The following is a 25,318-nucleotide window of genomic DNA, read 5'->3' as shown; positions in this document are numbered from 1 at the left end:
TGCTCTGGTCATCATGAAAGCCATCCCAGTTTGCTGTAAGAAGATCAGAAAGGAAGTGCAACCATTACTGGCAACCATACAAAGCGTTTAAAACCAAAATCTTGTAAGCTTATTTCAATCACAGCTTGGCAGTGCACTGTATATAAAGAAATGAGACTGCAGTGACATTTAAACCTTTACCTCCTTTGGCACTCAGCAGAATGTCGATCACTGGTCACCAGTCATTAAAAGATCATGGTATTATAATTGGATGCATAGAACTGAAAATGGACTGCAGTTTCTTTGCACCTGCTTACCTGATATAAATGTATTAGCTTTGGTGTACATCAGATCCTCCAGGGGTGTGTGTCCATTGAACAAGGTTTTGGAACCAGGACCATCCACTATGACCAAATGGTTGGGAAGTAAAGGGTCCACACCACGACACCACTTTCCCCAGTCATCCTGACCAGCTCTCTCATGTGGTAGATTCTCCAGACAAGGAACTACCTCCATATATGATGTGGTGATATTTACAGGGCCTGAAATGTTAAAATGAAAGGTGTTCAAGATGCTTAACCTTTCATATGAATAGGATTTTTCTTGAAATAAATATGTGAATAGTTTAGTTAATTAGTTATTCCTTCAACAAATGTTTAAATCAAATGAATTTTTAGTACTTGCAACATTCTTGCTTTTAACTTGTAACTTAGACCTACCTGGTGATGGTGGTGTTAAATCAACCAAAGTCCCCTGAGAGTGGATGATTCGGCTCATTAGTAAGCTGTTTTGGAGATGAAGGTTGAAGAAGTAAACAGAGTTGTGCAGCATAGGTTTTGGAATGTTTAGCTGGAACTGTTTGGCAAGGCCAACACCAATCCGCTCGTAGTGTAATGTGAGATCAGCCTGAAGATGTGTAAATATACAGTATATAAATAAAATTATAATGAAGCTTTAGGTTTACAAACAAAAGTTAAAGGGTTTGTCTTCTATGTTCAAGACAATGCACAAATGTCTCCATTACTTTAATGAAGATCTTAATCATTAATAGTTTTACAGTTCCTTAAAAATATTTTAACAGATTTAATGGGAAATGAAAATCATTATAAACTAAGTTTTACTTCAGATGCATTTGAACATCTGTGTATGCACGTCAGAGATAAAATAATGAAGATGGTCATAAATATCCAAGGTATATAAGCAATATTACCTAACTTACAAATATTGTCTCTATGTCTCAGTACAAGCAGAAAACGATGATGAGATATGCAAACAACAAAAGATGTAGCTATGTGAAAAAAAAAGTCAAACCTGTGCCAGTTTATGGTCATGCCCTATTATGGCTGCCAACAGCTCACAAGCACCTTTACTGTGGTAATTAAAACTCATGCATTTGAGTTCAGGGAGAAGAAGACACTGGCGGGCACATTCCCCAACATGCTGAGCAGTCAATGTCCGAGTGACAAAGTGGCTTGACTGTGGAACCAGCTTTCCTTTCTTGAAGTCTGTAAACTGCTGTAATGCCTTATCTCCAAATGGATCCCCATTTGCTGGAAAGAAAAAAGATTGTTGTTTGGCGCAAGAAGCTTCTAAAGCTTCATACAATGTTGGAAGTACCCTACCTTGCCATATGAAGAGAACACATCTATGAATATCACAACACCAGTAACAAAACAGTAACCATCTTTAACCATAAAATCTTTACCACTGCAATACCAGACCACTCAAAACAACGTTTTTTTGTTTTTTTTTTTGCTCCTGCCATTTATTAATGCTACTGAAAAGTGAATGTGAACTTTGTGACATTTTGTTAGGTTTCATTTAATTTTATTATAGATTACTGAGTTGCTGCAATGCCCTGCCTAGAGTCAATCAAGTACTACTGTGCTATATATATATTACATATTTTAACAATATTTCCATGTGGACTATGCATGCATGCACACAAGACATGTGACATATGCACACACTAAATAAGAACAAGGACATCTCACCATCATACGCAGGTGTTTGGTCATCACTGAGTTCAACAGCTGTCCATGGGTAGACACCATAGCCATACACACCCTTTCCAAGTCCAACAGCAAGGTCTGACTTAATGATTGGAGAATCTTCATACACTACCAATGAGCCATGCAGCATATGCCTAGGAGTAACATCAGGTAAGATTTACATTTACATATATATATAAATATACTGCAAGAAACTTTTGGAAATAGCCAAAAGTCCATTGCATCTACTGATCAAGCAACTCTTTTTAAAAGCAGACTTATAAAAGCGTAGCTAAAACACAACATAAACATTAGCATGAATATGTAGCAAGAGATGGGTGTATTCATATATTCAAGTAATTCAAACAAAAGCCAACAGACTTAAAACTGAAGAAGGCATAAGATTAAGAAAAAAAACATACCCAACATTAACTATCAAATGAAAAAAAAAATTAGACTATCACTAGACTAACCTGTTGCCACACAGAACTAGTCAACCAAGTAATGAACCAACTCATACTGGCAAGCAATAATAAAAATACCTGTTGCTAGTTGTTGTAAAATCTGCTTCCAGCCGGCCTGTTGGTAGTGTGACATCATAATTGTCCAAGATACATGTCACCTCACTGCTTGCACCATTATTATTGATTGCTCTGACTTTGATGTAGACAGAATCTCCTGACACTGGCAGTCGCTGTTTAAAAGTAATACTTAATGTGATGTTTTTGTTGTAGTAATTTGCAAGGATTTTACCTGTTATGCCAGGGGTGAGCAAAGTACTTATTAGGGGTGGGAAATTGTGAGGTGCACGTGTTTTCATTTTAAAAAAATTCAGCCTAGGTTAATATGATTGAAATCCATCAAGCATAACAGCGCTAGAAATCACACCAAGTAGAAAGATAACAAATAAAACAGCTGACATGTCTGATGTAGTCATTAGCATTCGGGGGTGGTTGCCTTCAAAGGAAAGGCTGGTTATAAATTAAAAATACCCATCATCATCATCATCATCATCATCATTATTATTAAGTTTTATTGCGAGCGCACTCAAACAGCTTCAACATATCTGTCCACTTATCAATCATAAGCAAGAAAATGGTCTTCACCTCTCGAATGATGGTGGATGGCCCACCGAGTTCGATGACTAGGAGATCTTCCAAGCCAGGTGCTCTTCCAGCATATGCCGTAATATCACTTTGCTGCGGTCATCACCAGCAGCTACAGCAATCTTGATGGAAGGCTCAGTGTAGTCTAAACCGGGCAGCTGTCTCACTAAGCAGTGATTTGTGCTTATTGCTCTACGGCGACGACCCTCCTGCATATGAAAAGTTTAAAAAAAATTAAAACTTAATATTTAGAGAATAAATAATAAAGCACTTATATCACACACCACTGCAGCCAAAGCAGGTCACACTCTCTGCGCTGACCAATGACAATAAAGAAATAACATAAAAATAGCTGGATAACAATAATATGCTGGCACCAAACACATTTAGCCACAGGTTAAAGAATACACAGGTAATGAAAGTTAAAGTGAAACATTACAGGAAAAAGAATATATCTATAACAAATAAAATAGCAAAATAGTAAAGACCTCCACAAAAATTACTTTATGAAGTTATTCTATACATCTCTTTTTCCACTATACATGGTTCTTGTGTTTTGCTGTGAAGAGTAGATACGGTGTGTGTGTGTGCATTTATGCTTTTGCTAGTAAGAAGGCATGCACTTTAGCTAATAAATCACAAATCATAAGAATCTTTCATTTCAAACATTTTACAAACATTTGATTGACTAGATATATGTTTACTGAAATAAACCCAAATTTAAATAAGACACTTTTACTGTGCATTTCAGAAATTGATGTTTAGGTAATTCAAGAAATGAGAACTAGCAATACAGGACAAATGACTGCAAATAGATTTTTGTTGGTTAAAATACTTGAGAGATATACTTCTGCCAAATTAATTTATGTGCACCCACAGAGAAAATGACAACTGCATACACAAGTTCAATCAAGACTAAAAACAACTTGGTGATTTTAATAACATTTTATCCCTAGCAGGTCCATGCAAGAAAAGAGTTTTTTTAATGGCATATTTTTGAAAAGTGTAAAATAACACAAAAATACTAGGAGGCAATCTTACAAAATGTACCTTTGTATCTTTGTATGGTGCAAAACTGGGTGGCGTCTTATCTTCTTCCTTTGTCCCAATTGCTAGGACACGTTGGTTAATGACAGGTGCTTTGTAATACCAAAGATTGGCTTTGAATAAAACTTTCTTGATCTTCACAAACAGCAGTTTCACCTCCAGTGTCACAAGGACATCAAGCTTCAATGCCAGTGGTGCAAGTACTAGATCCATGTTCAGTCTAAGGATTAAAAATAAAAGGGGGAACAACACTGTAAAAACTCTCGTACAAAATAACAAAGAATGATCGATATGCTGAAAAAGCATAAAAACACAATTTTTGCTAATTATTTTTGCATGTCATGATTTTACAGTTGCAAAGTAATAAAGCTGTAAATGATTTCTAAGGTGGAGGATTATGGAAAAATTTTCTTCTGAGTTATTCTCATACTTACTGGAGATCCAGAGGGAACTTTGAAAAACCAATTTCTGCCCTTGAAGGAAGGGAGGTTTGGCAAATGTAACCTGTCAGTTCCAATCTGCCATACAAGATAAAACCAACAGCCAAGTAGCCCCGCACTTTAATGCCAACATAGGGTTTGATTTCTCCATAGACAGTCATGCTCATGATCTTTGCTCCAACCGCAATATCCATACCGTATGATATTCCTGCCCCAAAACCTTTAAGAAAAATATGAAATACTTCAATACATATAGATATATAGATTTAAAAATAAAACATATAACAATAACATAGCCATAGTAGGAAAGCCGTGAGTACAATAACACTTTTACATTCTAATCTTTGCTTAGCTGCTTTGCACAAATGTGCTTTTCAAAAATTCACTGTGCATGTTTGCATGCACGCAGTTATGCATGCATGTGTCCATGTGTGACAGATAAAATGCTTAGAATATAGCACACTTATTGGTACCATAAAATACAGTAAATAGAAATGATGCATGCATGTGAAATACTTTAATGCTGGAATTATATGATCTTTTCTAAAAACTATAAGAATCCATGTGATATGAAGAACTGCACAAAAACACCATAAAAGACAGAAACTAAAGTTGTTTTACTTTTTAATTTGTTAATTCTGTTTTATGCTCAGTAGTTCCAATTTTCTATGTACTCTAGTACAAATCAATATAAAAACATTATAACAAATTATAGCAGCTTCAGGAAGCGCAGGATCTAGACTACCTGGACAGCAGGGAATTCCCTTACTTTTTCTAGATATTTCCACTACCAGTTTCAATTTTCCAGAAAACACTAACAGAACATGTCTACATTTCCAAATTCTTAAGAATATATATACCTACTTTAAAAATAAAAAAATCTAATGCAAAGTTTACAAAAAACTGTAATGTGAAAAAAAACTAGAAGCAATCTCAAAAAAAAAAAAAAAAGAAGAAAATCTGCAAGAAATTTGTGCATTATAGAATAAAGAAAAATAACAAAATCCAAAGGACCTATGTAAAATGTGTAGAACCTAATCATGACCTAATCTATGATAAAGAAAAAATTTTGAAGTTATTGAGCATGTATTTATCTTCTAATACTGAACAAATCTAAAATAGTAAAAAAAAAAAGAAAAAAGAAAGGACAACACTGAAAAACAAGAAAATGTTAATGAGGAATTATGTAACTTTGAAGGAAAAGAAAGCGAAAATAATTTTTTGGAAGCACAAAAAAATTAAAGAAATATGGCATAAAACTGTCAAATAATAAAGCAAAATATTATGGTATTTTCTAATATAATTCTTACCAAAGTGCATTGGTACGATTCCACCAACCAAAAAGAAATAATTGCATTCGAAAAGGGTTACATCTCTCCTTGGTACACTAAAATCTCCAGACAAAGACAAGTCAAAGGACTTGAAGAGGTCCTCTACCCCACCACTGGTCAGTTTTGATATGAGCTCTGAGAACTGCAATCATTTCATCCAATATTATTTCACAATGTGAACTGATAGCGTGTATCTTGTGGTGTTTGTAGTTTTAAAAAAAAAACAACCAAAAAACTTGCAAATGATTGCCATGGAAACAATTATGAAATAAATATGTGTAACTTAATTAGTATCTATGGTTAATGTTGTGTTTACTCTGGCTATTTAAGCCACACTTACAACTCTAGTTATAGAATGCACAATGTCGGCTTCTTAAATCTCATCACAAATAATGCTCTTTCTTAACGCAGATTAGATTTCTGAACTTTGTTATTAAAATAAAAACCATGGCATGGGGTTCAATGAACATTTAGAAGCAAATCAGCTGTAAGATTACATGGTTACTTCGATGTTTTTAAAGAAAACAGCCCCCCTCTGCATCCCCTTCCCCACATAGGGAAGTACAAAAATTAATACTGCAATATGGACAAACTAAGGGAACTAACCAGTGTGGAAACTAGGTTTTTCATATCTTTCATGAGCTCCAGCGCCAGCTCAGGGTCAATGCCCTCAGACATGACATACGCTTGCAGTTCTCCGATTGTCATGTTGGCAATCTTTAGTCCCAGAGCCTTGGTTCCTTCACCTGTCAAGCCTTTACCAGGGATATAGGTGCTCTCGAAGCGACCTTTGATGTCATCCACTGTCTTCAGCATTTTTTCTATCAAGTCAACTAAGAAGCAAAAATAAAATATTTGTAATTACAGTAAAAACACCACTTGCACACATAGAAACACATGCCTATGTGGACCCACATGCACATATCCACATCCACAGCAACAAAAGAAAGGTAAAGGTAAAGTCATGTGACCTTATTAATCTTAGTAATAGAAGTGTTAGAGTTCCCATTTCCCATGAGGCCAGTTGTTTGTGAAGGCAGTGCACATCTCCTCTCACTGACTGTCTGACCTTTCCCAACCCTCTAAGGAGTCAGATACCCATCCCACAGCTGGGTCAAATGGGGTAAGTGCAGGGTTTCACATGGGTATTGAACTGGTTTATTTGTGTGTGTGCACACCTTTTGGCATAACCATTCGACTATCTGTTTACCCACAGACTACAAGTGTGCAGCAGGATAATTCTTTCAAAAGCACTGATATACCAAGCAGAAACTAACAATAAAACGGGATCTTGCATATTAGAATTGTTATTTGTAGCAATATCATTAGCTTGAAAGTTAAAGTATGGCAGCGGCTTAATATTAACTGTAATATTAGTGTGTGCCTGCATACACGGGTGTACATTTACAGATAAATGCACACATGTGAAAGTTTCTGAGCTCAGTATTAGTTTGTGGTGCTTCACTTACATCCCTCTATGTTGACAGTGACCAATGCCTTCTTGTTGCAATATACCAGAGAGGATGGGCTGCTTGAGCTGAGGGCTCCCAAGATTCCTTTCAGGGTAAATGTGTTAGCTTCATCACCATGATCGCCTTGCACCTGGTCACACTTTGACTCCTAGATGTTTAGGTCATTATTATTAGTATTATTATTAGGGTAGTAGTAGCACCAGTCAATACAACAACATGAACAGTCAAGGTTGTGCATGAGTGTAAGCCTTCTACAAATTGAAATCATACAATTTTATTTTTATATCACATCAAACACTTCACAAGGATTCTCAGTTCCAAAGATGTAAGAAAGATGCTAAAATCCTCCAGAATCAAAACAAAATTTAACAATAAAAGCAACTCTGATGAAAGTATGTAAAAACCACTTAGTATATGTAACCAACACTTTAGTCCCTGATGGCAACAAAGGGGTGGGCTAGTCGTACAAGAACACAACAAAGATAGAAATGCCACATAGCTGTAGATTTTATTCAGAGTTTCACTTGGCGGCTGGCCTGCCATCTCTCCCCTCTCACTTCCAAAATCAAAAGGCTTCCCTCAACTGTAAAGCTACACTACTTATCCTATCCAGCAACCGTCCCCCTTTTTCCCCAAGGTCTGGTCATGATCTTTCCCTGTCTCTGTGACGGCAGTGGTCACCTCTACCCCGTACTGTCTGGTTATGGCCTTCCCAAGCGGGTCAGGTGACTTTGTAACTTCTGGTGTAACAATAGTTCCAGTAGCCAGTAGCCATGGCTATTACCTTCGACATGAGAAAGGGACAGTCCTGGGAGCTATTTGACCCCTTCCCTCTACAAAACAAAGACATAACTTAGTACACTACTAGAGTGCTACATATGTAACACTCACAAGAACAGCAGCAATTCTGAAACTATCGACCCATATGCACAAAGTAGGGACCATTGGTTGTGTCCTGTTTCAGTGACATCAAAACACTAAAACTGTTGTAGTCTGTTTTAATGTCAATGTACTAAACATTCAGTACCTGTTTTAATTTCAAATTGACCGCACAGAGGGAATAGCTGCCCAGCAGCTGACATACCTCCTTCCTCTGAAATTCTTGGATGCAGGCTTGTATCTCTTCAGTACTGGCTCCAGCTTTAATCATCTGCAGCCACAGATCATTGCTTGGTATTGGAGATGCAGCACAGTTCCATCTGTTGCAATAAAAGTGAGTACTGTACCAAACATCTGGAAAAAATCCATCATTTGTCCTGTTAAAAACCAGAAACCCGATTGAACTAAATGATTACAGGCCCGTGGCATTGACCTCTATTGTTATGAAATGCTTCGAACGCATCATCCTTCGCACACTTCTCTCACAGACACAACAGCACCTCGATCCCTTTCAATTTGCATACAAACAGCACAGATCCACTGGTTTTGGGAATATAGTTTTAGTGTTGTTTCTTATTTAGTTGTGTATTTACATGGACTGTAGGTGTTTGTGTGAGATGATAGTTTGAGTGGAATTAAGTTGTTATTAAGTTTTTATTATAAGCCAGTTGTTTTACCACGTCTTGTAATTTCTCCTAGTGAGATAATAAAGTTAAATTGAATTGAATTGAATATTTAAATTTCTGTCCATCATCAGTCTGAATATGGTGTTTAGGCATCACAGTTATTTTATTCCTTTCAAAGCAAAGCATGATTGACAAATGCAAATGTGACAGTTACTGTTTTCCTTGGTGCATGAAGCTGAATTGTTACGAAGTTAATTATTGTATTGTCAAGGAGTTGTAAAATCAGCTCTCACCAGTTGAGAACTAGGAAAACTGAGCATTTATACATGATAGTTATAAGATAAGATAAGATAAGATAAGATAATACTTTATTAATCCCTAGAGGGCAATTCAGTTGCAGCTCGATTATATAAATCCACAGGCAGTTGTGTTGCAGTCAATCATACCAGCTCGAGTAAAGTCATACATGATCGCATGCACATCACATTCATAATCCATTCAAAAGTCTGACGGCTGAAGCAACAAAAGACAGCCGCAGTCGGTTTGTCCTGCATGCAGGCATACTATATCGGCGACCTGATGGGAGCTGGACAAGTTCACCCGACATTGTTATCTGTTATATGTTTATTTATATGTTATATGTTTATTTTTGATATTTGATATTGTTATATTGTTGTTATCTGTTTAGCCAATGGACCATAACATAAGGGGAAGCCATTTGTTTAGGCCATGTTGTTGTGGATTTTTCCTGCAGTCCATATTACAGAAAGAAATGAAAAGGATATGGAATGTTGCTAAAAATATACAGTAGGTCAGGCTTTCTGCATACACTTTAATTTCTGTTACATCTTTCAAGTTTTTTCTTCACAAGTTTTCAACCAAGAATTTTCAATCCAGTATGACATACCTGAATTCCAAATCAAAATTTACTGTCAGCTTCTGCTTGAGCAGAAGGATAGAACTAAAGAACCTTCTCTATCACTACCACCCACCCTACAAATTTGCTTTCCTGTCACAATGAATGTACAGCTGGCCTACTTTTGCTCTGCTTGACGTCGTCTCTCTCTTCCTGGCGCAGTGGACTGGTGGAGTATGAAGGGTGACATTTTTAGGGATCACACTGTAGTCATAGCAACCCAAAGGTTTTCCATTAAGAGGATTCTGAGCACACATGCTCAGGTTTGCATAAAGTTTGTATCCACCCAAAGTCTGCTCAACTCCATAGGACATTGTGAATGTCAATCCACCTCCACTAAATGTTTCTTTCTGAGAATAGCCTGGAACATATACAAACATGTGAGAAACACAAAATGGTCTGGAACACACACATACATACATTAAAGGTAAACTGAAAATATTTTGGGAAATTTACAAGCAGTGAAAATGTTTTGGGACATAAACATCTCTAAAAGGAACATTGAAAATAGTCTGAAACTTTTTCATACATGAAGAACACTTTTTTACCTGTGATTGCAGGCAGACTGAGCTTGGCAGATTTGCGCTCAAGAGTGTAAGTGAAAGTATTAGTACAGGTGTCAACTTCAAAGCTGGCATTTATTGCATACTCTCCAAGCAGTCCCAAGTCAACAGGGATACAGCACTGAATAGCACCACAGTCCTTTGTGTACACACAAACTCCATCTAGAAAGCTTGGCAGGGAAATCTGGCAACCTGTAAAATCGGATATGTGTTTATACATATATGCACATTGCACTCAAATACACACACTAGTCAATTTTGTTTATAATTTTTCTGTTAAGAATAAACATTTCAACGTAAAAAAAAAATCTTAATAAATTTAATAAATGCACATTTTAAGGAATAATACTAAAGTCTAAATTATTAAGAACACATAAAGATGAAATAAATAAGCTGGTAACTGCATATGATCACTTAATGGAGGTTATTTTTTAGCAATATAGCTTCAGAAACATATAACCAACAAAAAAGTTTAAAGACTATTTTCAGTCCACTTGATTTTGTACTTAAAAAAAATTAATTATTTTCATGAGACAGACTTTGCAAGCCAAAGTGTTACAAAAGAAGCATTTTACATACCCTGTGCAGGGTCTGGCAGCTGACACTTTCCCATTTAAAGAGCTGTATACCTATTATGAATGATTGAAAAAGTTATAAGCAAAAGAATAATCAATATTTTACACAGAAATTTAAAAAATTTAAATATCATTTGCAATGAATGGGCAGTATTTTCAATGGCATGCTGGACTAGTTTTACTTGTCTTTGGATAGATTCTTTACCAGAAAAGAAAATATGCCTTCAGTAAATGAAAATAAAAATAAATGATGTTATAGAATTCTCATATAAAAACATTTATAGTACTCTTTTACACCCACTTAATAAAATATGCATTCACTAACATACATGGACATACACACATAGACACAAAATCATGTCATTACAGCAACTGAGGAACTGTACACATTCTGTTCTGTATGAGTAATCAAACGACAACCAAGGAAAGCCCTCAGTTCACTTGGGGTCCTCAAATGCCACAATTTTCCACATCCCCCACAAAATCACATCCAAAACATGATTAGCTCTTTAGTAGGTTAACACTCCACCACCCTAATTCACTCCAACTACTATACTCTTATAGCACTAAATCTTAACTCTAACCACTAACCCTAATCCATTACTACTACAATACTATACTAACTCTAAATCATAATTCCAACCACTAATCCTTACCTCTGTCTTTCCAATTTCTTCGACACTGTCGTCTTTCTCCCTCTCACACACATAGAGGCAGATGAACAAGTGCACTTTGCCAGTTAAATGGAATACTTACTGCTAAAAAATGGAATGGAGTCTGGGATGCAGCCAAGTTGAGGTATTCTGGTTCCAGCCATTATGTCTAAGCGAAATTGACAACCTCCTCCAAGCTGATCAAAGCACAGCTTGACTGTGGCATCAACAATGAAGTTTGTTTTGTCCTTTCGGATGCGATACCTTATTAGTTGATGGTAAATGGAAGGGTAGAACAAAATTAGGAATAACTATTAAAACATTTTGAAAACTTAGAGATTATCAATAGTAATATAATTTGCTGCAATCAAATAACTTTTATTCATTCAAGGGATGGGCACATCACAAACTAGTTGATCTTTAGAAAGAAAAACATATTCTAAACATAAATGTTTAGATATGTTCTAAGATATAGATTGTTAATTTCCCTGCTCACAGTTAAATGTCACATACAGGCAGTTTTTTTGCTACTTACTCAAAACTGGATGCCTCAGAAAATTTAATCCTCCAGTAATACCTGTGAAAAAGAAATAAAAAGAATCTCTCTGCTACACACAATGCTTGAAATCAATTTCTCTTTTCATTCTAAAAAATGCAACAAATGCTGATAAAAAAAAAAAAAAGAAAGAAAAATCAGTCATGGTTTGCCAATATTCCTGTGAACTACAATTCCTGATCCACCAGCTATGTTACAATTAGTAAATTGAGACCCATTTATACTTTTTAATTAACAAGGATTTCAATTCTGTTATACTTTATGCTAGAAGGTGGCTTCAAATGCTAGCTGAAGTCTGATTGTTTAGCAGACACTGGTGTGCAAGTTTTGTTTTGTCCAAAGTGAGCTGAGAGAGCTGCAGGCAAAAGGAAGGGGCCACACCTACTCCCACTATACAGATCTGAGCAATAGAGTTGGACATCCATGGCACAATGGCCCTCCAGGTAGGGAGGGAAAGTCAGCAGACAGAAACTTATGTCGCATGTGAGGGCCATATGTTGCAGCAGTGCCAGCTGAAATAGTTGCCATCTCAATCATCAGCCTGGTTGAGGACTATTCTGGTTGAGGACTAAGCTTCTGAAGCAGAAAGTTTGCTTAAAGTTTGCCCTCTAAGTCAGACCTGGGCAAAGGCCGGCCCGCGGGCCAGATCCGGCCCGCCTCCTGTCTCTGACCGGCCCGCCCGCTGGCGAAGGGGTAGTATATATACTATATATACAGTATTGGGTAAAACTGAGTTAACTATATAAGTCCGGCCCTCTAAAACCATCCCAATTTCTCATGCGGCGCCCTTGGGAAAATTAATTGCCCACCCTGCTCTAAGTACTAGTAGTGTGACTAATGGTTGAACTATAGTAGTAGCTGCAGTTGGCCAGCAAATGTATCAAAGATCTACAGTAGAGGGTTATCTTCACAAAGTGTGTGTGTGTGCTGTGTGGTAGGTTACTCATTTACACCCCTATAAACTGACATATTATCTGCAATCATTTATCCCTGACTGCAATCCAGATTTACAATCAACTCAGGGATAGGACGCACACATGAATGTAGATGACCAGACAGCATGATCCCTGTCCTGAGTGTCTACATATGTCTATTTTTGAACTGATATTATACTACTTTCCTATTTTAAATGATAATATGGATGTGTACAGATTTTCAATAACTGCAAGACTGTAGGTGCTAGCGTAATGAATTGGATGTAGTCAGTCTATATCCCTGTTTTTTTAACAGATTGTGTTAATGTTGTATGTAAAGTGATGCTCGCATGTTACCCTTGGCAGACAAAATAATTTTCTGAAATGATTGATAAAGATACTTGTGTTGTATACAGGTATGTAGTCACACAATACAACCTCCCAGAAAAAGTACAAAAATCTTTTATCATAAGTCATCTCTGATCACTCAATCTTTGGACCATTTTGTTTATCTCACCAGTGTCCCAGTCAACTTCTCCAACAACATACAGTCTGGGTGACAGCAGCTTTTCTATCCCTGCCTGCAGGTAAAGGCATACTCTTTTAAGAGTTTAAAATGTAAAGTTAAGTTCAAACCAGACATTGAAGGACATATCCAAGAACTGTGAATACACGCAGCAGTCCACACGATTGCAGGCTTCAGAAATATGGCAGGCCATGTTTTGAGGAAGGGATGGCAATCCTCTGGTGCTCAATGGACAATCTGGAACAAGAAAAATTGAAGGAAATTCTAATTTTGAGGAATTTTGAGGAAGTGTTATAGTTATTTCCCTCATCAACATTTTTTTAAAGCTGCAGTTAACTGAAGCAAACCACTTTTTCTGTATTTAGCTTTCCTTCATTACCTGAATATCTGAATATCCATATATATATATATGGTTAGTAATTCAGGGGAGGAAAATCCTTTACTCTGCTTGGAACCAATTCACTTCCTCAAAATTCCTCAAAATTCATGTCAACATGGCCTAAGAACTAACTGCCATCTAATATTTATTAAAATATTAAACTTCTATCACAAAATATCTTTCTCAAAGACAGACGGAGGTCTAACCACGACTTTCATGAACTACTGTGTCCTCTAGTGATGGATCAAACAGGTGGTTATTAGGATGACGCCTGTAAGCTGGGCTGCTTCATAGCGGACAGATCTCATGTTCATCATACAATGCTGCCATCAGGATACATCTGCAGCCTAACAAACATTCAATAAAGCTGTCAAGCTTCAGTATCTTTTACTTTATTTTTACTTTTCTTTTGAATACCATTTGAGGACCTAATCAAGAAGACATTCTGAATAATTGTTATATTTATTCGTTTCTCTAAAGATAACAGAGCTTTTTGTGCATATGATCAAATCATAGACACGAATAAGGTTTGCAGTAAGCAATAATAAAGAATTAGAAAGTTTTGGCACTTGTATTAAAAGATTACAAATAATCAAAGAAAAAGATAACAAAGTAGCCTGTAACAATTTTCAAAACATCTCTTGCAACACATACATGTCATGGCGGTAGTCTCGAAGGGCATGAACACCAGCACGTTTCACCCACTGGGAGTTTGTGCTATTTGACGTGTGACACTATGTATTCATATGACTGGTCAAGTCTGCCATTTTCCCAGTTGTCTCCAGCAACACAACCTTCCGCAAGTCCTCATCGATAGCTTCCCACTCTGTCATTGTCCTCTCTTTTTTGCGGTACACCCAAGGATCTGCAAAAAAAGGGAATGCAAAAACTGATTTATTAAATGTAGCATTTCATGCATGTTAGCAAGAGAATAGTTCTTTATCCAGAAGTACAGCAATGATGTTGCTAAAAAAAAATAAAAATAAATAAACAATAGTAAAACAAAGGTAAGCAAAATATTGCTCATGAGTGATGACTCACCATGGATTCCAAGCATGCTCTGCAGTTCCCAAGGCAGCTCTGATGCTCAATGGTATTTGTCCATTTGGTTCAAGATCCAGATTGATAAATCAACCCCTAAAGTCAAAAGTACTACGATGGTGGATTCTCCCTTTGTAAAGATAGCTGCATACTCTTCCGGTTGAATGGCCAGTGAATGATGGTTTGTACTATGGACTGACACAGCAATTCAAATGACGATAAAAATATTATGATGTCAAAGAACTATTATAATAACAAAGAGTTTGATCAATCATTCAATGAGAAAAAAAATAGATAAACAGCTTTTTTTAATAAGAGTATGTAGTGCTATGATTAATGTTAAATAGCATTATTTAATTAACATTGAAATAAAACACTCTAAAATGAATGTAAACAAACTGTTCACGAAGATAAAAAAAATCCAACAAATTTCAGCTTATCTTTAGTTTTTCACTTCACCAAAGTATCTCACCTCGCGGGAAGATTGTCTGTGCTTGCCACATGTACAGAAGCCTCTCAGCAAATATTACTTAGATCTTCTGTAAGTATACAGACTCTGTTAGAAGCTGTTGCACATGTTATCAGACTTGACAACCACAGCCCATCCATCATAGATTCATGGCTCTCTGGTGGTGCTCCTGTCTGGATGACAAAACAGTGCTTGTAACAATGGAAGCATAGCTTCTTCGCTTAGTGACAATACAATTTTCCACAAAATTTAGCATCATTTGTTAATTTTTTTTGCATAGGAAAATAAATTCTATAATAAGGAAAGAGAAGGAGAGAAAATAATAAAATTTACCTGGATTTGGTCCAAAATAGTCCTGTATGAGCTTTTCTAAGTCATGATCAGGAACTGTTGCAGTACATCAAGCATGAGAGCAAAGCAGTCCATCAGTGCTTTAAAAGAACCTGTATGATTAAAAACGCCAGAAAAAAAAGCACCAACAAAATTCTAATGACATTTTCATCCAAGTTCAATTTTTTTAAAGGCAAATATTTTCTTAAATCTGAAGTTTTTCAAACTTACAGGCCCAGATAATTCAGGCAATGCAGCAAAATAGTGAAACGGAAAACAAGATTATGAAAAATAAAGAGAGATGGAACAGATTACAGTGTCTTTGATCATACTTGGTCTGCATGTGTACTTTTTGTCATTAGTCTGTCTTTGGTTACTCATGTTAACATATAACAGTGGTCAGAAAATTACTCAGTATCTAGTGAGTTAACAATAGACAGCAATGCTGAGCCAAAAACAAAAATTGCATATTTTCATACAAGTACATGCAAGGCTAAAACTAGACTTTATGACAAAAGACTTTTTCCAACATCTTGGGTTTTGCAGCCTTATCTCCTAAGAGCAAATAAAAAGAGCTTACTCAGATACTGGAATCAAACCTTTTGCAGGTGAAGACTGCATGCATACGTTAGTTACAGTTATGTCGCATCAATTACGAAGTTGTGAGGTTTGCATGTGGCTGTCTGCTTGGAACCTGAGAAAATGAAAATTTTTTATAAAGCTTATTCACAAGCTTTATTAGAGATTGCTAATAAGAAATTAATTTTAACACATTCACGATTTTGTCATCAAAGCTGAATAAGTATCAACAAAACAATATTTTAACATCAATCCAGCATTGCTAATTTTCCATCAGCTTTTGACTATCACATCCAACGTCATGGTTGGAAAATAAACAATCCAGTAAGATTAAATTTACTCTTCAGTCAAGAACAACCAAACACCCAAAGAGAAATTTATTCTTGATTTATGATACTCTCAATTGATGATCAACTAAAAAAAGCTAACAGATTATAGAAACTCTAGCCTACAAAACAACCAGTTTGGAATTTCATTCACGAGACTCAGCATCAGTAACTCCACTCAAACAACAGTCAAAGGACTTTCCTAAGGCAGAAAATCATGGAAGCATAAAGACCAAATCAAAAAAAACCTTATCCACATGCACGGAGCCGGTCACAAGCTTGACTTAGGAAGCTCTGGATCATTTTCTCAAGCGTAGTCTAGTGAGAAAATTCTATGTTTACCCGTCCTTGTCCATCATGGATGGCACCACTGAATAGAGACACAGACACAAAGTTTACAGCATTAGTAAGACACCTATCTTACTGAACGCAAAAAATATATATATATACAATAATGGACATTTAAAATAAAAATTAAACAAGTACACGATAAAACCCAAAGAGATGCTTTCAAAGTTATTGCAACAGGGCAGTTGAACCAACTCAATCATATTTGGGTTCAATATATCCAAATGACTTACCAACTTTTTCATCTTCAAAGTTGCACGTCTGGGTAGATTGATGACACCTTGTAAAATGTGATGTATACCTGTAAAAAATAGGTCAGTATCAACGTTAATGTCTCAAGTCCATGGTGAAAGAAAGTGGACTGAGGAAGAAACACAGGGCAGAAATGGTTGCATGGATTAACTCGTCTTTTTCTAATGTAAAAGCAATTTCTGAATATGTTTCAAAATTTACGATGTGGCTCGGAATGCAGATTAGCAGAAGTAAGCAAAGAGGAAAAGGGAAAAGTAAAGTGAAAAAAAAACGAAAAATTTTGAGTGGTGGTGGTGATCTTGCACACTGCATATGCTTATATATTACCCTTCTGGTGGATTATCCCAAAAGTATCAAAATGCTCCTGAACCTCAACCGTGTGCAGAATGCGCATGTCTCATGGTAGTGCATTGTCTGTAAGAGACCACATTGCATTCAAACAAAAGCTCTGCTTTACCAATCCCCAGCATTACAATTAAACTGGTCAGCTTTTCAGCATCAGAAATTAAAATAATAATAAAAAGCAATTAATATTTAGGTTTTTGTTAGTTCAAATAAACGGTAAGCTGATAATAATGTTGATCACCTTGGTATAGGCCCCTGTTGCATGTGGGACAGGATGATTGTGGCCTGGTTTTTGTAAAAATTTTGCCATCATCACTTGTGTGGACTTCATATGTGGCATTGTGCAAGCCTTGATAACAACAAAAGAAAGGAATCACTGTTATAAACCATACTAAACTGTGTAAAGTTATTATGTGTAGTTACACTTTCTCAACCACTGCAATATATTTATATTAGAAAAAGAGCACAAATATTTATATATTATTCACCTTCATGACCTTTTCCTGGATGTGGTACTTCCAACCGTCATTTTTGCTGATTATGTCTATGATGTCCTAAATATCACAAATATGTTTTAAATATTACATATACAATCCTTTATGTAAAGAACAGTTAAACTTCAGCGAAAAGATCAAGTTTTATTCTTTTAAACACTGATCATCCTTAATTGTGCAAATTATTTGTTCTCTAATCATAAATCAATGTTTCATTTATTCAGCTTCTCATGTCAAGATGTTTTTTCATACTGCACTCATTGTGTAAGCGAAAGGGTTAGGGAAATCCACTGTCCATTGCTCTTATTCACTCGTCCAGCCTATATACCTATTGTAAACTATTTGAAGCTGTTCACCTTGTCTTGTCATCGATGCAGACGAGCCTGCTAAAATGCCTCTGCTAAAGCCTTTCTTGATGGCCAGTATCTTTCTGCCTGTTCATCTGGTTCATGGAGTACACGAAGTACTCCCATGGGATGTACACTCAACATCTCAAAGGAGAACTGTTAATGACAGGCATGTCAAAAATAATTCTGACACAAACTGAACTCTTGAACTTTGATAGGAACTTTGTTGGATCAACAAAAAACAGGCAAAAGTGAGTGAGTGAAAGAGATCTGGATGACAGAGATGAAGAGTTTGTGTACGTTGGCTGAGTCTTACAATCATCACCAAATTTTGAGGATGAAATATTCATAGGTGAGTTAGTCATATAAGCTGGGTGCCAGTACAAGAGTGCCAATGTTATTATACTAGGATTCTAGATCTAACCATGTGGGAGGATAGGGAGTGGTGGAAAAGGGAGAAATAGTGTAAGAAGAGGCAAAAGTTATCCTACACTGGAAAAAGAGTACTTCATAATAAAAAGCCATACTCATTGGGCTATAATTTCTCAATCTGTGAAGACAGTTAATCCAACACCCTAAACAAATCATTGCTATTTAGTTTGATCTTCACGTTCCCTTTCCCACTTTACTATCCTATAACATATTAAAATTTCTCTTCACGCTCCTGTCAGCTGTTTAAATTTCATCCCCTGAATCTAGGTAAGACCTGTTCACCAGAACTCATGTCCCTGGGTTTAACTTCCTTGGAACCACTTTGAGAAATCCCAGTCATGACGTTGACGCCTCTGCAAGGGACGTAAGAACAAGAAATATAGAGCTCTGCTAAAGTTAATCAGAAACCAATTGGTTAACCCTCTTCATAATAATATGCCTGGCAATGTATAAATAGGCAGGAGGCGAAAGTTTATAACTTCAAACATTCTATTTTATGAACTGATTTACATAGATCTGTGGTTTTCTGAATGTGAATTTCTTATGATCTGACTATTAATCAAAGTACACTGCTGCTGAACTACTCCAAAAATGACTTTTAAATTATCTCTGTTAATATATATAGTTTTCATATGAATGCTCGGTACTGAAAAAAAACCCAAACGAATTAAGTAGTGTACATTGTGACAATGATCATCTCTGGCTTATATTGCTTTGTAAGCCATTTTTGATCCACTGCTGTGGCTGACAATGATAATGCGTCTCCAATGATTCTAATTCCGTGCCGAATGCATGCACATCTGTTGCCGATTTGTTTACTTGTGTGGTATCTCAGTTCTAAACCTACAACTATATATATATCAACCATTCGTGAGCTCGCCAACAGAAGCATGGCGCCTTGTCGCGTCGGCAGCCATGTGGATACCAACATTCTGCGAGGATCATTACGAACCCAACGTTGCAGACCATAATATTGTTCGTGTGGGGTCGAAACCTAACCCGTTTTTCAACAGCAATCTGAAGTATTAATCAGGCATTGTGCTGTCGTTGTACAAACAATTTCTGCTATATAAAATGTTGATAAATGATGTCAGCTTTCTGTTCATACTCTCTACAGGCGGGCTGTGGTGAGATATGCGGTGACTTTGTGTTTTTAGTCAGTAAGCGTCGAGTTATATCAGGGATAAGGGTAAGAAAATGGATGGTTAAGTCGGGTGGAAATTTTTGAGTACCAGCGCTGTGAACTGATTCCACACAGAGAGAGTCTAGAGGTGTGAGTCACCGAGACGGGATCTGAACCCAGGAACATAAAAGATCACTAATTCTGTGGTGGACGTTACTTCCAATAAAAGCTGTTGTCTTTTCTAGTTCTTATAATAATAAGCAAGATCTGCGGTGTTGAAACATTTTTTTTGTGTTTGAGCGAAAATGCTCGAGAGCAGAATAGGCTTGTACAAGTACACTGGTAGATATATAAATGAGTAAAAAATATCGCGCGACATGCTCACCTATTATTCCCAAAAAATAAGATGTGGAAATTTGTGTTAACTGCATCTCTTTTTTTCAAAGTTGGTCCACAAACTTGATAACTTTTTATAATTACAGTTAAAAATCTGTTACTGACTTGCTAAGGTCTTTAAAACGCTCCGTCAACACTATAATTGTTTTTGCACAACTGCAACTGTACAAATTAACGCTCTCCGCTTCCCTCTTCTCTACACAGCAACACAAGCAAAGTATATTATTGCTTATGTTACTATTACTACAGTCCCTATTACAAAGATAAGGTTGTTGTGGCCTTTAGCTGCTCAACTCGACAAACACTTTTACAGTTCCTGCCACATTCTCATTGATATTCATTTTAAAGTAATAGTACGCTAGAAGTGACAGGGTCCGACTTCTACTCATACATGTGAATATACGTACGTTAATATATGATGTTAGTGCAACTATTTATAGATTTGTCTAAGATCCTAGTCAAGTGATGATATGTAAGAAGAACTTACCTGATGTCTTTGATGATACAGGGTGAAAGCAATAACCCGAATCATCACTTCTTTGGCCTCATCCAACCCCGTAGACAGGAATATCCCACCTGTTTAGGGCAAAGTATATAACACTCTAAGGAAGAAATGAAAAACAATATTAAATAGTCTTCTTTGCACTAAATAATTTATCTTTACTGATCATTAAAACGATTGCCCATCAAGGTCTCTCCTAGCTCTTACTCAAAGTCTCGGGTAATTTCTCTATTAAACACAATATCATATAAAACTTCTTTATGCAAATTTTCCACATGAAAACAGACACGAAAATAGTCGAGAATAAACTGATCCTACTCTTTACGTCTCTAATGCATATGAAACAAGCAACCAAACTAAACCCACATACCTAAACATAATACTCGTTATCATATACCTTGGTAAATTGTCATGCTATAATGCATTTATTGTTATTAACTACTACTGCTATCCACATATCACAAACATCACTTCTTACCGACCTGAGTAACTGGATTTAGTACATGTCAACCAATATTACTTACTCCCCGTCTTCCTTCTATCTTACCGATGCTCGAAATATACTACCCTCACTGCACGGTGAAGGTGTCCACATCGTGTACTTGCGCATCTGAGTGAAACTTATACTGATATTCATAGCCAGGTTCGAATCTTAGAAACGCCCATCCACTGGACGCATCAGAACTCCCAGGATGATGCCGAGATCAGAGCGGTCACCTGTCCGGGTGCCCATCCGATCACTGAAAAAATCGAGATTCTGTTGTGGGAACACGATGTGTGCGCGCGCCGACCTGTCTGCCGAGTTCTTCGCTGTTTGCTGAGTTCTTTACCCGGTCTACGGGCTCTCCAGGCTTCCATACAGTCACCAACACTAGTGTCTGCAGGCGTCGGTTTGACTGACGGTGGACGTTGCTTTGTCTGCTTAAAGGTCTGGTAGGGTGTGAGCAAAGGGCGTCTGTATTTTCCTTCTTTTTTTTTCGACAGAAGTCAACGATAGACAAAAGTTAAATGCAGATAACTAACCCAGTAGAATAGATTCATCGATGCCCTAATATTTGAAGAATCAAGAGAAAGAAACTTGAAAGAATATTGAGGGGCATCGATGAATCTAGAAAAAGAGGAAGAGAGAAAGCAAGAAAGGAGTGTTTGACTGCATTATGTGACAAGAAGATTGTATTGCAGAGCACAGAAGCTAAACTGGGTTTTCTTTCGGTTGGCGCATGGCCAGTTTGCATTTGTTTGTTTGGATCAGGTTTGGCCTTTAAAGTTCAGTAAAGGCTTCCCCACACATTCACCAACCACTGGTGTCTGCAGCGTGAGTCGGTTGACTGACTGTGATACGGAGAAATCATGCACGACACGATGATGCCATTTTCTTTCAGAAAAAGTCTGAAAGCGAGTCATTTTTCTGTACGGATGGTATCTGGAAGTCCTCGAGTTGCATTTCGCATGGAGCAAATGGTCCTCTCCGCTGTGATTTTTGTCATCATCTTTGCATGTCACTTGAAGCAGGGTGGGCAACGTTTTCAACATTATGCCTTCTACAGTTACTATAATAGTGTATGGATCGTTTCTGTACTTAGGTGAAGTATGGAAACACTCAGCTGCGGCTTTCTCTTAACTTACGAACTTCTGTTCTTGTGATTTAGAATGACTACAAACTGCCTAGTGACCAAAAATTTTAATTTTGATTACACCTGTCATATTTGTAGAGTTTAAAAGGGCAGTCAGTATATACTGCATGCCGTTTACCCAACGATAACACTTGAGACTGCATGGGTCCTAAGTTTTCACTGCTGCAGTCTGTTTAGAAATTCTATCTTGAAATCGATCGCGTATGGTTGGTGAAAATGTTGCCTGACTGCAGTTTAAGAGTAGCAGAATGGCTTGCCTAATAAAAGCAATATATTGCTTCAAAACAGTTCCTTCTGTGTTGCTGTGTCTAAACTCACAAGTCGATGCAGTTTTTTTTTTTTTTTGGGGGGGGGGGGGCACAGCTGCAAAAACAGTTAACATTTTCAATGTTCATAACTGACCCCGATTGTGAATTTGAATCTTTGCAATCACCAAAAGCTTGGGTGATAACATGTGCCTTAAAAATTTCAACAAGGTCTTCATAGTTTTTGTGGCAGATGTTTGTCAGTTACGCTTAATTGTGAATCTCACTTTGAGGAATAACAAGGACACTAACTAAACTAACAATATCTTTTTGGTGCTCTTCTGTTTCCTGACCTATGTTGGACAAGAACTTGTATTAATAAACGTGCTCTATATGTGTATAATTGCAAGCACCAATTTTGATGTCATCTCTGTTATTTGTTTAAATGATTGTCACAGAATGTAGTCGGAGTGCAAGGATGTAAGAGCGTGAATGATGGAAGTTTCCTAATGCCGGTCTCTATGATGTTTTTAAAAAAAAAATAAGAAAAAGAAAGGAGAGGGAGGGCAGTTATAGCGAGGAGGAGAGATTGGGGAGAGAGCAAAGGGCGAGTGGACGGACCATTGGGACGTTTAATTGTGAGTTGAAGATATTGTGTTATTTGAAGTGAAGGGACTGCTGAGACAGTGTACATTACTGGTTATAAGAACTCATTGCATTGTGTGGATGTGTGTACGCGCGCGCGTGCATGCGAGAGATCAGAGCGTGTGTGTGTATGTGCAATGGCGCGTGCGAGAGAGAAGGAGTGGAGAAAGCGAGCGAGAGAGAGAAGAGGGTGTAAGAAGACCGTGAAGTGTTAGACTGTACACAGCACAACAAGAGGACCACATACGACTGAGCGGTTCACCTGCCTGTGTCACATGTCACAACTCACGTGCAGTCCTCAGGCTGCGTGCCACGATAATGTTGACCACAGCTCGTGCTCTCACCGTCGCTGTGGCAAGCTACCTAAAGACGTGTCAGCAGGTCACACGTGTGTCTCACCTGGCGAAGCTGCACGACTGTAAAACATCAACTAACTTTTCTATCAAAGGTAAGATCTTTATCATTACAATACTATGTTGTTACAGGGCAAAGATAACCACTGCCTTACGGTTAGTCCTCGAGGCCTGTGATGAGCATACAGCATCAGTTGTAATAGTTGAATTTCTCGCCTAAAGGTTCTTCAACACAGGCAAATTCCCTCTCAACTTTCCTTCATGTTAAGTTTTCATTGGTTTTGGAGTGAGACTATGAACCAATCACCTCCAAGGACACCATTCTTCTTTGCTATTGTACACTTACTGGTAACTATCATGTGAGGTAAAACGCAGCAGAGAAAAAGTTTGCTTTGCGCGTGCCGTTTGGTGTCACGTGTGCGTGTTGTGTGTCTGTATATCCAGTGTAGAGTTCACATGTAACGACGAAGAAGGTCTTTGGGCCTTTGCAATACAATTTAGGATTTGGATGTCCTTTCAATTTGGATGACATATTTAATTTCCTTGGTAAGGAACAGATGAAGGAATAAGAGGCAGAGTTAAGACAAAGAAGAATGTAAGAACTCTGTTTAACACAAGATATCTTCCTTAATATTAAATGATTACAATACGCGTACAACATTGAGTAAAATTGAATGTCTATATTGAACACTAGAGTGAAATCCTCAATCTAATTAAAAATTTAATACTTTTAGGACATTTCTTAACTCTCTTGGACCCGTAAAAGTATGATATGTGCATAACACATTTTGCTTTTGTTGTATAATGCTGTTTTTTGTGTATGTGTTTTGTGTCATGAGTGTGTGTTTTAATGTATGTTATTCATTGTAGTACATGTTACAGGATCACATTATAGTGTTTGTGTGATCAATAGGCCAACAAAATAACTGAAATGTCTATGAAGTTGCAATTCTAAAACACAATTTGAATTTGTAAAAGTTTGTTTCCAATCTGATTTAGTTTTTGGCACAACCACAATCTCTCAACTCCATTTTGATGCTCAAGTCTGCTTTCGTGCATGCATTTGTGTGTATTGGTTCCCGTCTCTGGGTATATGTGGTTGTGTGTGTACATTTAGTTTTCATGTCTGCAATAATAAATAAGATTAGGCTTTTTATTCTGTGGAAATATTAATTTTCTGGATGACAATGTTACCTGCACTCAATAGATCATTCCACCACATACATTTCACATGCACACCCCTCCCCACACACACATCACACATGCACATATACTATCAGACTCGCACACATTTCCACATATGGAGGAATGACATGCCTGGCTGAGACAAGAAGAATAAAGAAATGCTGTTGCTCGTCGGTTTCCACTTTGATGAATAATGCAATACAGTGCAACTAAGTAAACTCTTTGTCCCTTAATTCCTAGAGTTGTCATGTGCTTTCTTAATGTACTCATGAACCTGTACCTTCTATTCATGATAATAATTGACTCTTTTACCTTCCTT

The 25,318-nt window shown here is 37.1% G+C and overlaps 1 protein-coding gene across 1 annotated transcript; it reads right to left on the bottom strand.

The window, feature by feature from the left end:
• Positions 1-2,512: 2,512 nt before the first annotated feature.
• Positions 2,513-11,742, bottom strand: LOC112557721. Its single transcript, XM_025227724.1, has 12 exons — positions 11,682-11,742; positions 10,336-10,542; positions 10,090-10,148; positions 9,910-9,953; positions 8,451-8,565; positions 7,364-7,514; positions 6,501-6,727; positions 5,874-6,036; positions 4,558-4,783; positions 4,127-4,343; positions 3,077-3,285; positions 2,513-2,664 (listed from the first exon to the last, which is right to left on the bottom strand). The coding sequence occupies exons 1-11, from the start codon at positions 11,740-11,742 to the stop codon at positions 3,115-3,117; spliced, it is 1,641 nt and encodes a 546-aa protein (XP_025083509.1). The 3' UTR covers positions 2,513-2,664; positions 3,077-3,114.
• Between the last annotated feature and the right edge of the window lie 13,576 nt (positions 11,743-25,318).

Source organism: Pomacea canaliculata, linkage group LG2, assembly GCF_003073045.1.
Source record: "Pomacea canaliculata isolate SZHN2017 linkage group LG2, ASM307304v1, whole genome shotgun sequence".
NCBI classification, from domain to species: domain Eukaryota; kingdom Metazoa; phylum Mollusca; class Gastropoda; order Architaenioglossa; family Ampullariidae; genus Pomacea; species Pomacea canaliculata.
Note: the sequence above shows the minus strand (reverse complement) of the source record. Positions and strands in the feature narration are given on the sequence as shown.

Excerpts from the sequence above, each read along its gene's own strand:
- LOC112557721 (XM_025227724.1), bottom strand. The coding sequence starts at position 11,742 with ATGGCTGGAACCAGAATACCTCAACTTGGCTGCATCCCAGACTCCATT. Across the intron at positions 10,543-11,681 it reads CTCCATTCCATTTTTTAGCA|GTTGCCAGATTTCCCTGCCA; the intron begins GTAAGTATTCCA and ends CCGATTTTACAG. Across the intron at positions 9,954-10,089 it reads CATTCACAATGTCCTATGGA|TCCACTGCGCCAGGAAGAGA; the intron begins GTTGAGCAGACT and ends ATACTCCACCAG.